This window comes from Dromaius novaehollandiae, chromosome 6, assembly GCF_036370855.1.
Source record: "Dromaius novaehollandiae isolate bDroNov1 chromosome 6, bDroNov1.hap1, whole genome shotgun sequence".
NCBI lineage: Eukaryota > Metazoa > Chordata > Aves > Casuariiformes > Dromaiidae > Dromaius > Dromaius novaehollandiae.
The window spans coordinates 31,935,589-31,948,573 of NC_088103.1; the positions used below are offsets into that span (position 1 = coordinate 31,935,589).

General features: G+C 52.8%; 1 protein-coding gene and 1 long non-coding RNA gene across 6 annotated transcripts in view; one reads left to right on the forward strand and one right to left on the reverse strand.

Moving 5' to 3' along the window:
• The window catches only part of DNMBP (dynamin binding protein), a 38,791-nt gene that overhangs the window by 18,047 nt on the left and 7,759 nt on the right, over positions 1-12,985 (forward strand). For all 5 annotated transcript variants that reach the window (XM_064514074.1, XM_064514076.1, XM_064514075.1 and 2 more), the window contains exons 5-6: positions 11,380-11,567; positions 12,127-12,226. In XM_064514074.1, the coding sequence (XP_064370144.1) occupies positions 11,380-11,567; positions 12,127-12,226 (288 nt within the window). The remainder of the gene's footprint in view (positions 1-11,379; positions 11,568-12,126; positions 12,227-12,985) is intronic.
• Positions 6,720-9,767, reverse strand: LOC135328727 (uncharacterized). Its single transcript, XR_010389735.1, has 2 exons — positions 9,200-9,767; positions 6,720-8,422 (listed from the first exon to the last, which is right to left on the reverse strand). It is a non-coding gene; the product is annotated as an uncharacterized LOC135328727 (long non-coding RNA).

Below are 12,985 nucleotides of genomic sequence, written 5' to 3' on the forward strand. Positions count from 1 at the left end.
GGGCAGCTCAAGAGCCATGTCATGGACCACAGCAATCTGGTTGCAAGTTTTGAAGCTCCTGCATGTGCAGCCTGGTCCTCAGGAGATGGTAGTGTGAGCCCAGAGTCAGACATCTGTCACGCAGAGTTGGAGATGTGGGATGTGCAATATGAGGGCCGGGGGGAGCTGGAAGGAGCAGCCCCGGGGCAGGCAGCATGGGCACGGGGTGGCTGCGGAGCAGATGGTGCGAGGGTTCGCACAGGCCGTCCCGACTGGAGCCAGGTGTGGGAGCAGGAGGCAGCGAAGGCAGGCGGCGGCAGCCGCTTGCTGCAGCGAAACAGCTTCTACAGGCGGACGGCTCCCAGCGCCCTGAGGCACTCCGAGTTTGTGCGGACCAGGAAGGAGAAACGAGGTATGCAGAGAAATGCTTGCGAGTTGCCAGCGACGTGGTCTTGGGTGTTCCTTTGCCCTGCTCTAGCAGGAGAGCCCAGGGTCTGGCCCTCTTGCTCAGACGGGCAGCTGGCACAGCAGAGCTCTTGCAAGGAACCTTGGGGCTTACTGAAGTAAGCATCATCGTAGTTACCTCTCTATACAGTCACCTAACTGCCCTGCAAGGCTTCTTGCCCCTGTTTTGCAGAGGTCCAGATGGGCAGGACGCACTGAGGGGCACCGTCCCCAGGCTCACTGCCGTCCTTTGCTTGCTAGCCCTGCTGTGCCCCAAGCACCTCCAAGGTGTGTTCCTTACCAAAACCTGTGGCCCTGCTTTGTCTGCCATGTCGGGGCCCAGAGGAGGTTCATATGGGGTGTCTGGCTTGCTCGTTTTGCTTTTATAACCTGTTGTAAATGGGTGCTGAGCTGCATCCATCAACTGTGTATAAGAACCAGTTCCCTTGCTGTTACCATCTAACCCTCCAGAGGTGGGTGAGTATGGCAGCTGTTTAAAGCAGCATGAAGCAGGAAACTGGGGAGGTTGTTATAGCACTTGGAAATATATGGAGATCAAGTACTGTTTTGTGTAATTGCACAAGACCAGGACATCAGGGCCGGCATTCTGGCACCTGCACAGGGACTGTCGCAGGTGGGAATGGTGTCTCTTGCATCGCCAGTCTCCTCAATACTGTGGTGGTCCTTGTGATCTGAATTGCCCTTGCTACAGTAGCTGCAAACCCTGTATTCTGGATCCCTGAGCCTCTCCTCAGTCCCCAGTCCAATCACATGGGCCCTGGAGCTGGAGAGATACCAAGCTGGAGGGTTTGTGCAGTTGTAGCATGGGCTGAGTTGTCCTGTTAATTCCCTGGCTGTGATGGAGTTGGCTGCAACAACTTTGTGGGGTGTCGCTCGTGGTTGCAAGGATATTAGTAGGAGTTGGGGAAGAGGCAGCGAGCTGGCTGGGGCTCGGGGAGAGGGAGCGAAGGAGCTGTTCTTGGTGAACTAGCCTTGCTGTTGGACAGGCCTGCATGCCCAAGGAGCTGTTTGCTGTTGTGCCCTTTCTTCTAGTGTCAGTGTCATGCACCTGCCTGCGAACTCTCTGAGGGAAATAGCAGTGATGTACCGCAGCCAAAGAGGTAGCAGGGCTGCAGGCTGTGGCTGCCTGTCGGCTTAGACAGCGTGAAGTCTGTTCTCTGGAGGTATTTGATCGAGCAAGCTCTGCTGGCTGCATTTCTGCACGCTCAGGCTGCCCCGGTGGGGTGGGACTTTGCTCCGCTGCGTCCCCAGGGCAGGGGAAGGGAGAGGGTTTGTTGTGCCAGGATGTTCAAAGGGCAGCAGCGAAAGCTAGGAGGAGCCAGGAGCAGAGCGAGGAGAGAAACAACCCACAAGGCCTCGAGAGACTGGAAACGGGGCAGGGACTGGCTCAGCTTGGGGCTGTGGGAACCACATCTGGAGAAGCTGCACAAAGGGCTGCACACCGGGCCGGGGGAGACCGTACGCCCACCTCCACTATTGGTCCCGCTGCCTGCAGCTCACATGGAGAAGTGCTGACCTGCCCAGTTTTTGCAAGAGGAGGGAGGACAGGCTGCGGTGCAGCACCCGTGGTGCTGAATGGGACTCGCTGTTCACTAGTGCTTGTGGCCGGGGGAGCGAGGCGCTTGGTTTCTCGCCGCTGCGGCAGGCTCAGGGCTGCAGTGGCGGCTGCACGAGCTGCTGGGGCAGGGGTGCACTGGGCGAGAGCACTGCCACCAGCTGGAAGGGAGACCTCAAATCTTCTTACGCAGGGGCCTGGGGCTGCAAGTTCGGGGCTCGGAGCCGGTGGCAGGGGGAGGCCCCAGGCAGGCATAGTTTTGTCTGTCTGTCTGTCTGTCTTGTGGCCTGTTTCTGGATGAAATTCCCCGTTATGTTCCTCCTTCTCCTGCCCTGCCAGGCCACAGTGCTGCAGCAGGAGCACCCTGCTTCGGGAAATACAGCTTTTCTACTACAGAAAGCTATGCTGCCCTGATGTAAGACCCACAAACACCTGGGAGCCTTCCCAAAAGTTCTCCCACAGCACTTGGCAGCAGACACTCTTCTGTCCAGCTGGTAGGAAAAAGTCTTCTCTGTTTTTCATCCATGTGCTGCAGGGTCCTTCTATAATGCTGTCTGCTCCTCTCCCAGGTTCCTCCTCCTTTCCGTGGGCTAGCAGAATTTAAGGCTTGAAAGCCCAATTAGAGGTGATGTGAGCAGGGTCATTACACTATCACACTTCGTACTGATCTCTCTGCAGTGAAGTCCAGTGACAGCCATTTGGTCAGAGCATCTCTTCCGAGAGGATGCTCAGTCTGCCTAACGCATCAACAGCAGGAGAAGTCACCTGTCATAGTTTTGCTGTTTAGTCACAGCAACCTTAAATGTTTTATAGGCTACTAGGTTGCATTTCAGCTTTGAACCCCAGCCTTTCTCTGCCAAACCAGAGCTTTTTAGTTCATGGTATTTTCTTCTCAGACAGGAACTGTAATTCAGTAATTTTTCCATCTTCAGTTCTTCGTAATGGTTAAAGTCTTAAGATACTCATGGCAAAGACTCACAGCAAGACCTTTAAATGTTTATTTTTCCTGATACTCACCCATTTTTCAGTTCGTATTCTTTTAAAATAGCAGGCTTTAGAGCTGCATGAGGCATTCTGGTACTGGTTTCAGCACTCACTTATACAGCACCTTTGTACATTCCCAGTCCCTGTCCAAGGACCGCATTTTCACCTCAGCAAAAAAAAAAAAAAAAAAAAAGCACTTTTTGCCTCAGCAATGCTCTGGGCACTCAGGCTGAGTTTTAGCCAACCTGAGCAGAATCATTATTCTCCAGGATACGGTCCTGTGTATGGCCGCATTTCTTGTTCCCAGGATCACATTAATGTGTTCATCTGAACTAAACCTGTTTTGTTTGAGTAACTCCATGTTATTCAGAATGTCTTGGATCAGTTAGTGACTAATGTGCCCCATCCTTATTTGCAATTCTATTGAGTCGATGTTCAGTTCTCTGCATAACAGCAGTGATTTTGCATTTACTTTTAAAGTGTTATATAGGATCAACTTTAAATACAGTCCCTGGTGAATCTCATTAGAAATGCTCCCTTTTCTAGATATTCTCCGCTGACAGTGTTTTTTGAGGTGCAAGTTAGCAAGGTCTTGTTTCTGCTCTTTAGATGGAGAGAAACAGAATATTTATTGTACACTCTTGCCTTTTTGCCAAACTTATTAAGAATTTTACTACCACTGCTTACTCATGGGATTACATTACTGAAAGGTTTTTCTTATATTCTGGGTGGAAATACAATTGTATTATAAAGTAGCATTTCACTTTCTCATTTAAAAAACAAAAACTGAATTCTTAGTTCTGCCATCCATTTTTTTTCCCTTGGTATCTGTCTTCTCTTCTTATTTTTATATACTTCGTAGTTCCTGGTGTCTGTTATCTGTTTTTCTACATTCACTCATTTATGTATTTCCTTATTGTTCTCTTTCCTGATCGCATAATCATGTTTTTTGAATTATCTATTTAAAACATCCTTCTAAAGACCTTCCAGTTTTCATTCCACTTTTTTATCAATATTTTTGATCACAATAATTTTTTTTGATACTTTTCCTCAACTGTGGAAAATTAGCTCTATGTAGTCCATCATATTACTTTGCTTTCTTCTGTGTTGCTGGTTGGGACTGTCCTCTGTTCATACTGATTGTAGTAGAGTTGTGTTGGTTCCTGGACAACTGCAGCCTGCTGGGGCAATGGTGGTTATTACCTATCACAGGGATGTCCCCAACGAGCACTTAATGGGGTTTTTCTGATCTCCCTCTGCCACAGTTGCTCTGTCCCCGTTGTAAGAGCATGGCAGGCAAGGGATCATCCTTGCGGTTTGTCTGGGTCTTGCAGCACCGCCTTGGTTCCCATGCTGCGACCTGCTTCTGGGCTACCACTGCCCTGTGAGGTATGGGAGCTTGGCCGAAAGGCATACCGGTCCCATCTACCTTTATGGCGAAGACAGGCAGGTACCTGATGGAGACAAAAGGCAGGGAGATCTCCCAGAAAGACCCTGTGTACTGCTGTCCATCCCTGGGCTTTTCATCTTTGTTCACAGGTGAGTGTCTGGTGAGGGTCCCTGCCATTTTCCAAGCTTGGATGTTTGGTTTGCTGCATTTTGGAGCCCAGCCCTGCCAAAGGGGAGCCTGGCAGAGCAGCTAAGCTTTTCAGTGTGGTCAAATCCACATACATGCTTCAGTAGGACCTCAAAGGTCACAGTGGGGAGCCAGCAGACTCTGCCGGAAATGTGTTGGAGATCTTCTCAGGCAGTTGTCCTATTCCATTGACCCTGGATAAAGACCCCGTTCTGTTCTCGTTCAACATCTCCTTGTGTTGCAATATCCATATTCTTGAAAGTGTCCTTCTCCACAAGCTGCATCTGTTTGTGATGAGCTGCTGCTGAATTTCTCATCTGTCTCAAGGACTGACATCTAGGTTTGGATGGCCTATGCTGGCTGGTCTTGTTCATACACTAGCTCCTTCTCTGGGCTGTAGCCATCACCTCTTCTTCAGTGGGTAGGTACAACTCCTTGAGCAAATGTTGCCTGCTCTCTGCTTTATATCTCCTTACCAGACATGAGAGCTGAGCTCACTTTTATGGTTTTCTGGATTTATCTTCACAGGACTTGGTCACAGGACTCTGCCAAGGCCTGTGGCTACATTCACTTCCTTGGACTGAGGTCCTCTTTTACCATGGCACTTCTCTGCTGCTCCTCCTGTTTCCACCTCAGGAACTATGAGCCCCTGAATGTATTCAGCTTGTTGCTTTTGGAGCAAGATAGTATGTTCTGTTATGGGCTGATTTTCATCCAGTGCCCTTTCCTAGCAGTGATACTATGTCCAGAGTGAGAGTTTTTGCCGCACCAGTTCCTTCTTGGCAGAGAGTTTAGCCTTTCACTCAGTTTAATTATTCCCTGCCCTAGTTTCATCCCCTCTCCTCTCTTGGTAAGAAGTAACTCCTCCCCTCCTGGCGTTCACATTCTTCAAATATTTGCAGCTGGTTTGTTTTGTCCTGAGTCACTGCTTGACTGTGCTGAGCTGTGAGCCCAGGGCTGGGCTCTTCCCGCTGGTGGGTGCAGCTCCCATCGGAGATTTGTGCGTGCGAGCCTACGTAAGGGGTTGTCCTCAGTCCTGAGGCTGTTTGGGCTCAAGCTGGGAGCTGGTGCTTCTGCCGCTGCTCCTCTTGAAGCTGTTTTCTGTGACTCACCTTCCCTCTAAAGGAGTCGCAGACATGGAGCCGGAGGGGACTGTCCGGTTGCGGCTGTGGTGTGGGGTGTCCAGCTTCACCCATAGCTGCTGATGGAGAGCAGTCCCCTCTTCAAATGGTGTTAGCTGCCCTCCCGCCGGTCACCCTGCAAGGGCCGCGCCGTGTCGCACCGCGGGAGCACGGCGGTGACGGGGGATGCTGGCAGGTGAGCCGTGACGAGCAGAGCTGGGGGGAAATGCGGCCCCTCTGGAGGGAGCTGCCAGGCCTGGGCCTGATGGACGTGAATCCTGTTGGATCTGGTCTTCATGGGTTAAGCCGGGTTCCTCTTAGCCCATTCCAGAATGGGGCAGGGAGAAAACCTCTGACTGTGTGTGCACTCATGCTAGGAAATCAGGCAATAAAAATGAGAAATTTTGATTGATTGGAAGAAAATTGGTGAAAGTAGTGTTTTTGAGATGAGCTGTGGGATTACAATGTTAAAATCGCAGCCACCACGGGAAGGGCAGAGGTGGGGAGCGTGCTCCACATTGACACCTTGCTACCTGTGTTCAAGGGGGTGACTACCAGTCGCTGCTGAATCTCCCGTGCATCAGTGTGCAAACTAGCAAAGCCCAAATCAAGCACTACTGGGAAGCTTTCTCAGACTGTCAAACCAAACCAGCAAACTAAGGGCTTGTCATAAAAACTCTGAAGGAGATAGAGAAAAAAGCATTGTTAGAAATTTTAATTTAGCAAGACAGATTGCAGAGCTTGTGCAACCTCATGCAAGGAGAACAAAATTTGAGTATCTAAATATTGTGATTTAGAATATTGACTTTTGTAAAAGTACTTGTGAATGCACCTTTGGCATCTGTATTGCAAGTAAACAAGAATTTGTCACTGGATTGGAATTTGGTGGCTTCATTAGAAATACCAATTACATTCCTGTAGACTAACGGAGACAGTTCCAGACAGTGATGTATGTATTTAGTGCCTCCAAAGTTGATGGGCACAATGACTCAGATTGAAAGGTAACATTTACATAGAAAGTACGTGGATTAGAATGGGGTTCTGTTTAGAAAGCATTTATTAGATGACTGAGAAACCACAGCTGTGAAAGAGGGTGATTTTAATTAAATGCTCAATAAGCCTCATTTGGGTAAAGCTGCAATGAGACATACAAGAATATATAACAAACAGGAAAAAAGAAATTGACAGAAATTCAAGAAAGATGATGTGAAATAAGAAAAAATGAGAGTTTTAATATACATCAGAAACAAATGCTAAATATTAAACATATCTATCAAATAGAAATACCAACTATTAAAAACATATTCTGTATATGAACTTTTTGAACTCTGAGCATTTGGAAAGAAACAGAGTGACTTCATTAATTCTTCATTAATGAAGAAGGATGTGAGACTAGTGATAAATAGCAAGAGTCATAAAAGAGCTGCCCACAGCTTACTCTCTTTTTGAATTAATCTTGCAATATTCAGAAAAAACAAGACGGCTGGAGGAGAATTAATTTGTGTGAGTAGTCAGAAGTCCCAGGCAAAATAATGGAAGCATGGAGAGAGTGTAAGTAAGTAAAAGCGGTGGGCAGCATTGTGTCAGGTCAGACAGGCTGATGTGATGACCCCTGCGGGCTTAAAATTTGTGTGGGGAAGGTTTATGCTTTCCCTTCCACAGAGAGGGATTTGGGACTTGGAGCAAAGGCATAGTGGAGCTGGGAACGGGAGGTTCGATCTTGCGATGTCCCTCCGAGCCTTGCCACAAGGCACCGTCTGCGTGGGTCTGACCTAGATTTTTGTGCATCAGGTTTGCTCAGTGGAGCGTGGGGGGCTGATGTGTTGGCTGCCGGCATTGGGAATCCTTGGCTCCGTTTCGGGAGGCTGTGGGAGTGGATGACGCGTCCCCGCTTGTCATGTGGAAATGCCGAGCCGGGGCTCCCAGCCGGCCCGCTGGACACAGCGCAGTTTCTGAAAGGCTCGGGGTTACCCTCCAGCTCGGAGGGGTTGCAGATACCTGGAGCAAAGATCCAAGGGCCTGGGTAGCCTGAACAAGGGCTCCAGTGCAGTTAGACTTATTCCTGCAGCCACCAGATAGACAGCTAGGGATAAATCTGGGAGCATGGCAGGATCATGTGGCAACGCAGGAAACCTCTGAGATGTCCAGTACAGGTGTCCTGTACGAACTGTCCTCTGGGTGGTTGTCACTGCGCATGCAGATTAGTGCGAAACTCTGTTCTTTGGCCATGGCAAATTTCATCTTCCCGTTGATCTTCACTAATGCTGCTGCATAGTTCATTTCTGGCTGTTGTTGAATATAGGCTTCATTTTCAAGATTCCTCATGGACTACTCCATTTTCTTCCTGATCTCATTCAATACTGCAGTATCAGCTCACCCACCCGCCCTTGCATGGTTTTCACGTACTTGTTTACATTTCAAATTAACATCTTCGTGCTTCTTTCACGTTGCCCTCCTGCTTGAGTTTGCTTTCCTGCAAAAAATGCCATTCCTTAAAAAAAAGTCCTTCTTTAAAATAATTCTTGTTTCTTATTTCTATCTCTTAACTTTTTATCAGCTACCTGCTGCAGAGACCTGCTGACCATATTAGCTTAGCCTGTCTTTGTCCCCTCTGTACATCTGGATCTGTCTTGCCACCTCTCCAGACTTCAAGCGCGATACCTCCGGCAGGATATCCTTGTCGTGTGTTTGCAGAGGACCTTGCGCCGTCAGGCCTGGTCCGTGACTGAGGCCTTGCAGATGCTGTGGAAATACACATGGTAAATATTAAACCCAGTGTCTGCTCCAGGCCCTCCTCACAAATCTTGCTGCGTTTGCATTGATAAAATTCATGATGTGGAGACTTCCCTGGTGGGAAGTCAAGGCAGCGATTGAGTAAGTTAGTTGAAAGCAGGAGCCTTTTCCCTTATACAGGATGACCCTGCTAGTGGCGCTTTTAAGGGCACTTGCCACTAGGAATTTGTGAAGTCTGCTCTTCCCAACATGCAGTACTTGCACTACATGTAATGCTAGTTGTGCTGCTAAATCCTGCTCCACTGAGCTGGCCCTTTTGCCTCTGCCCAGGCTCCAAGAGCAGCGGAGACTCCTGGTTGGAGACAGGTATTTTCCCTCCGGTCTCTGCAGCATCTTCAGCTGGGTTTGAGCAGGATTTCCTATTTGCTGCTGTTGGAGCTGTGTGGCTGGTTTTGAAATTAGTCTTGCTGCAAGAGACACTGCTTTTTCCTCAGCCCAGGCAGCTCTGACTAGTCACTGTTTGATGCTGATGCTTTTAGTTTGTTTGTTGCTGTTGCTGTGCAACAGGAACAGCTAGAAACAACAGCACGACTTCAACAGGAATTTTGGGCCGAGTTGGCGTCCCGTCGTGGCGGGGTTTCTTCCCTTTTCTGGGGGTTGTTTCGCTGTGAAGACCCAGCCTGGCAGAGCAGTGGGCAGGACACTTAGGCCGAGGCAGCGATGACCCTTCCCGCGTTTCACACTGCGGCTGGTTACTCCCGTGTCCCTGCTCTGGGCGCTGCTCACCTGGGGTAACCTCCTGGCCTTGGTGCATGTCCCGCGGCGTGCCTGCGCGTTCCCCGAGCCGGCCCTCGCGGCTGGAGCCGGAGGCGAGGCCGGCTCCCTTCGCCCTGAGCGAGCCGCCGTTGCCCGGGGCTGACGCCGGGGCGGTCGGGGAGGAGGCGAGCAGGGAGCGCCTGTCCTGCAGAGACGCTTTTGCAAATGCGGTGTGTCCACAACTGCAGTACGATCTCGGTGAAACAGAGCAGCTGGGGATCCGTGGGAGACAGCCGGCGTTGATGGGCATTTGTCAGATGAGCTGTTTGCATTAAATTCGGTACTGGCGGCAGGATGCGGGGGCAGTGAGGGTGCCGTGAAGGGCTCCGGGGCCCAGCAGCCCCAGTTCTGCAGAGCAGCAGTAAAATGCGGGAGCCTGAGCGTCTGCGCCGGCCCCTGCCTCCGAGCAGCCCGGAGGGGGCCGGGGAGATGGGGCTGCGCAGGGAGAGGGGCGCTGTCTCTCTCTGGCTGAATTTGGGGGTGGGCTGTTGCTGTGTTTTTGGCCAGAGGGCACATGCCGCTCCTTTTAGAAACAGGCAGGTGGGGTAGAAAGTTGCTGAGGCCCAGGAATCCGCGGGGGTAAAATGCCTCTGAACCTGAATGAAAACTGGAGGGGGCTGGGCTGGCCTGGGAGCCACAGGTGGGACAGAAAACCAGGAGGAAAATCAGCTGCCTGCGCCTGGGATGGGGAAGAGGCGGCCGGCGCGCTGTCTGCACGCCCCGAGGCCGTGCGTCCAGGGCAGCATCGCACCCCGCGTCGCGCTCCCCCTTTTGCACCCGGCAGTTTGCGCAGGGAGGCTGCTGCCGGGGCACGATGCACGCTGTGCTTGGGGCCCGGGGTCCTTCGCGCCCCAGGGCCGATGCCGTGGCAGCGTGTCCGCCCGCGTGGGGTGCGTCCGGCCAGCCCTGCACCTCTGCCTTGCTCTGCCTCCGCGTGTCCGTGTCCGTGCACCCCGCGCGTGCAGTTGGTGCTCGTGCCCGTCTCACTCAGCCCCCTCGCGTGCTTCCCCGCTGCCAGGGGCTTTACGGTGGACTCGGCCCTGTCACCAGGGCGGGGGCACCAGCCCCTGGCTGCCAGCGGAGGCCGGCGCTGCTCCAGCCTGGCGGGCGCTGCGTGCTGGGGAGCCGAGCTGGCCTTTGCGAGCACCGAGCTGCTCGCCGGCACTCCAGCTCCAGGCTTTGCATCCGCCAGCGCCGCTGTGGGTGCCGGGGGCCTCTGGCTATTCAGATGGAAATGCCCGGAGCTGGAGACCGGAGACCCCGTCCCCAGCCTGAGGGGAGGGGGCGGCTCCAGATCCAGATCCAGCTCCGCCATAGCCAGCGCCTGCAGGTAGGTAGCTCTGGTTGCTCAGGGAAGAGGGGAGCAGGGCCCCTCTCCATGGGGCTGGGCACAGGTGGAGATTTCCTGGGGCAGCGGAGTTTGGGGTGCAGGGCAGGAGAAGGGTGTGCATCCCCGGGCTGGGATGTGAGGGCCTAGCTGGCCTCAGCGGGGGACAGGCTGAATCTGCTCCCTTCTCGCTGAGCTGCCTGCAGTGTGTCTGAGCTCCCCGGCCTTGCCGCTGCCCTGCCGGGGCCTGGGCTGGCCTCCAGCCGGCCGCAGACGCGTCCGGTCCACGAACTGCAGGCCTGGAGCGGGTTTCTGCAGCTTAGTGTCTGCGGCCCCTAATGCCAGGAGCAGCAGAGAAGTGGTTAATGGCTGGTGAAATATTTGGATCGCCACAGCCACCCCCTACCCTTTCCCAAGGCCGAGGGAGCTGGAGGCGCGCCAGGCTCCCGGCAGCTGGTGCTTTGAGGGCAGGAGGCGCAGCCCTGCAAGCTGTCCCTGTCCCGGTGGCACTCGCCGCTGTGGGGGCCCACTGCGGTGGTGGTGCTGCGAGCGCTGGAGGCTGAGGGCAGCCTGTGGGAGCAGAGCAGGGTCCCGCCACCCGGGGGCTTGCAAGAGCCCAGCAGGGAGAGGGAGAGCCAGGCGTGGCCTTTCCAGAAAGGTCCTTGGATAGGACAGTCCTGCTGGCCCTGCTTGCTAGCCATCGTGTTTGACAGTCCCATAGGTTGAGAGTGGCGCAGTCCCAGTGCTGTGTGTCTCTTCTTGCCATGCAAGGGTTAGGCCAGGTGTCACTGGAGGATGCTGATCTTGCCTGTCTGTCTTGCAGAGATGACCCTCCTTTCCTCCCAGACACCATCCCTGGAGACTTCCTCGGCTGCCACTGAGAGCCCAGAGCAAAGGATGCTGGAGAAGAGGTCGAAGGTTATTGAGGAACTGCTCCAGACAGAGCGTGACTATGTCCGAGACCTGGAGATGTGTGTGGAGAGGATCATGGTGCCTCTGCAGCAGGCACAGGTAGGAGCATGGGGACAGGCTGCAGTGTAACACTGGCAGGGTCGAATGAGGATACTTAGTCCACTTTGTTGTTGAAGGTGGCTAAAAATGGTGTGAAAACCCACACAGGAAATTCAGCCACATTGGGGGGAGCAGGATGGCTCCCTGCACCCAAGGGAATATCCCATCTCTTTTGGGGACCCGCTGAGCACTCACTGTTGCTGATACCTGGCAGCAAGTGTAGCAGATTGATTTTCTAGGGTGGGAAGTGTTGTTCCTCTTCATTTGTTTGAGGTGAAGTTCATTGTCATGAGAAAAAGAAATATGAAGTCTTGGCATGAGGGCAGAGCTGCTGGGGACACGTTAGTGACCCTGTGTTTGGTGGGACATATAAGGAGTGAGAGTTTCAGTGCGTGAGGGAGCGAGGAAGTGAGTACAAAGCCACTGTGGTGGAAGCAGGTCACAGTGGGCAGCTGCTGGGGAGCAGAGGGCTGATGGGTTGCAGAAAGGCAAGGGGAGGGCTGTTGGAGCTGGTGGGACATGTTCTCCTATCCAGGATCTATCTCCTCCCATTTTCCAGATGCCGAGTATAGACTTTGAAGGTCTTTTTGGAAACATCCAGGTGGTAATTACCTTCTCCAAAGAGCTGCTGACCACCTTGGAGGCTTCAGATGCCATCGGTATGAATTCTACTGTTGTTTCTTCTCAGCAGGCTGCGAGGGGTTTTGCAAGTGGGGTAGAGAGGAGTAGAGTGGTTTAAATGGTGGGAGAGGGTCACTGGGATTGAGGCCAGGACAGTGTTTCCTCCCTGCTGGTCTGTGTCAGAGCTCATCAGTCCAGCAGTGAAGCTGGGGAGATGTCTGTTGCCCCGTGGGTCTCTCTGCTGAGAAATTTGGTGCCTGTGGCCCTCCCTGGCTCCTTGCTCCAAGGGGACGCTCATTCCCTCACACCTGAGCTGCCAGTTTTCACCATTCAGGCCATGGGCAGCCTGTGCTTTTGCTTTCTGTGTGGCTCCCTGCTCATGCTGCCAATGACCAGTTTCCCTGCTTCTCACCCCTTGGAGAGCTGGATTAATTGAGGTTGCTGTGCTAGCGGCTCTCAGGGGTCCTTGTGGAGGTTACCTTGACTAGGTAAACAGTCCCCTCAAAGCATGAGTGAACACGTCCTGGTGAGTTACCATGATGTGCCCTTGGCTTCAGCCTGCGGGGTCTTCTTGCTTTGCAAACTTTCGATGCACAGCTTCCAGCTTTCTGTCCTGACTGCCCCCAGCCCCCAGCCTGTGGCTACAGGGAAGCAGGAAGGACATGTGGGTGCGCTGAGGGAGATTAAGAGGGATCCTGGGTGCTCTAACAACACTGTCCTCTTGAGCTGTGTGGGGCATCTTGCTGTGGATGCACCGGGGTTACTGAGGGCAGTCGAGGGGCCAGGAGATGCTAAAG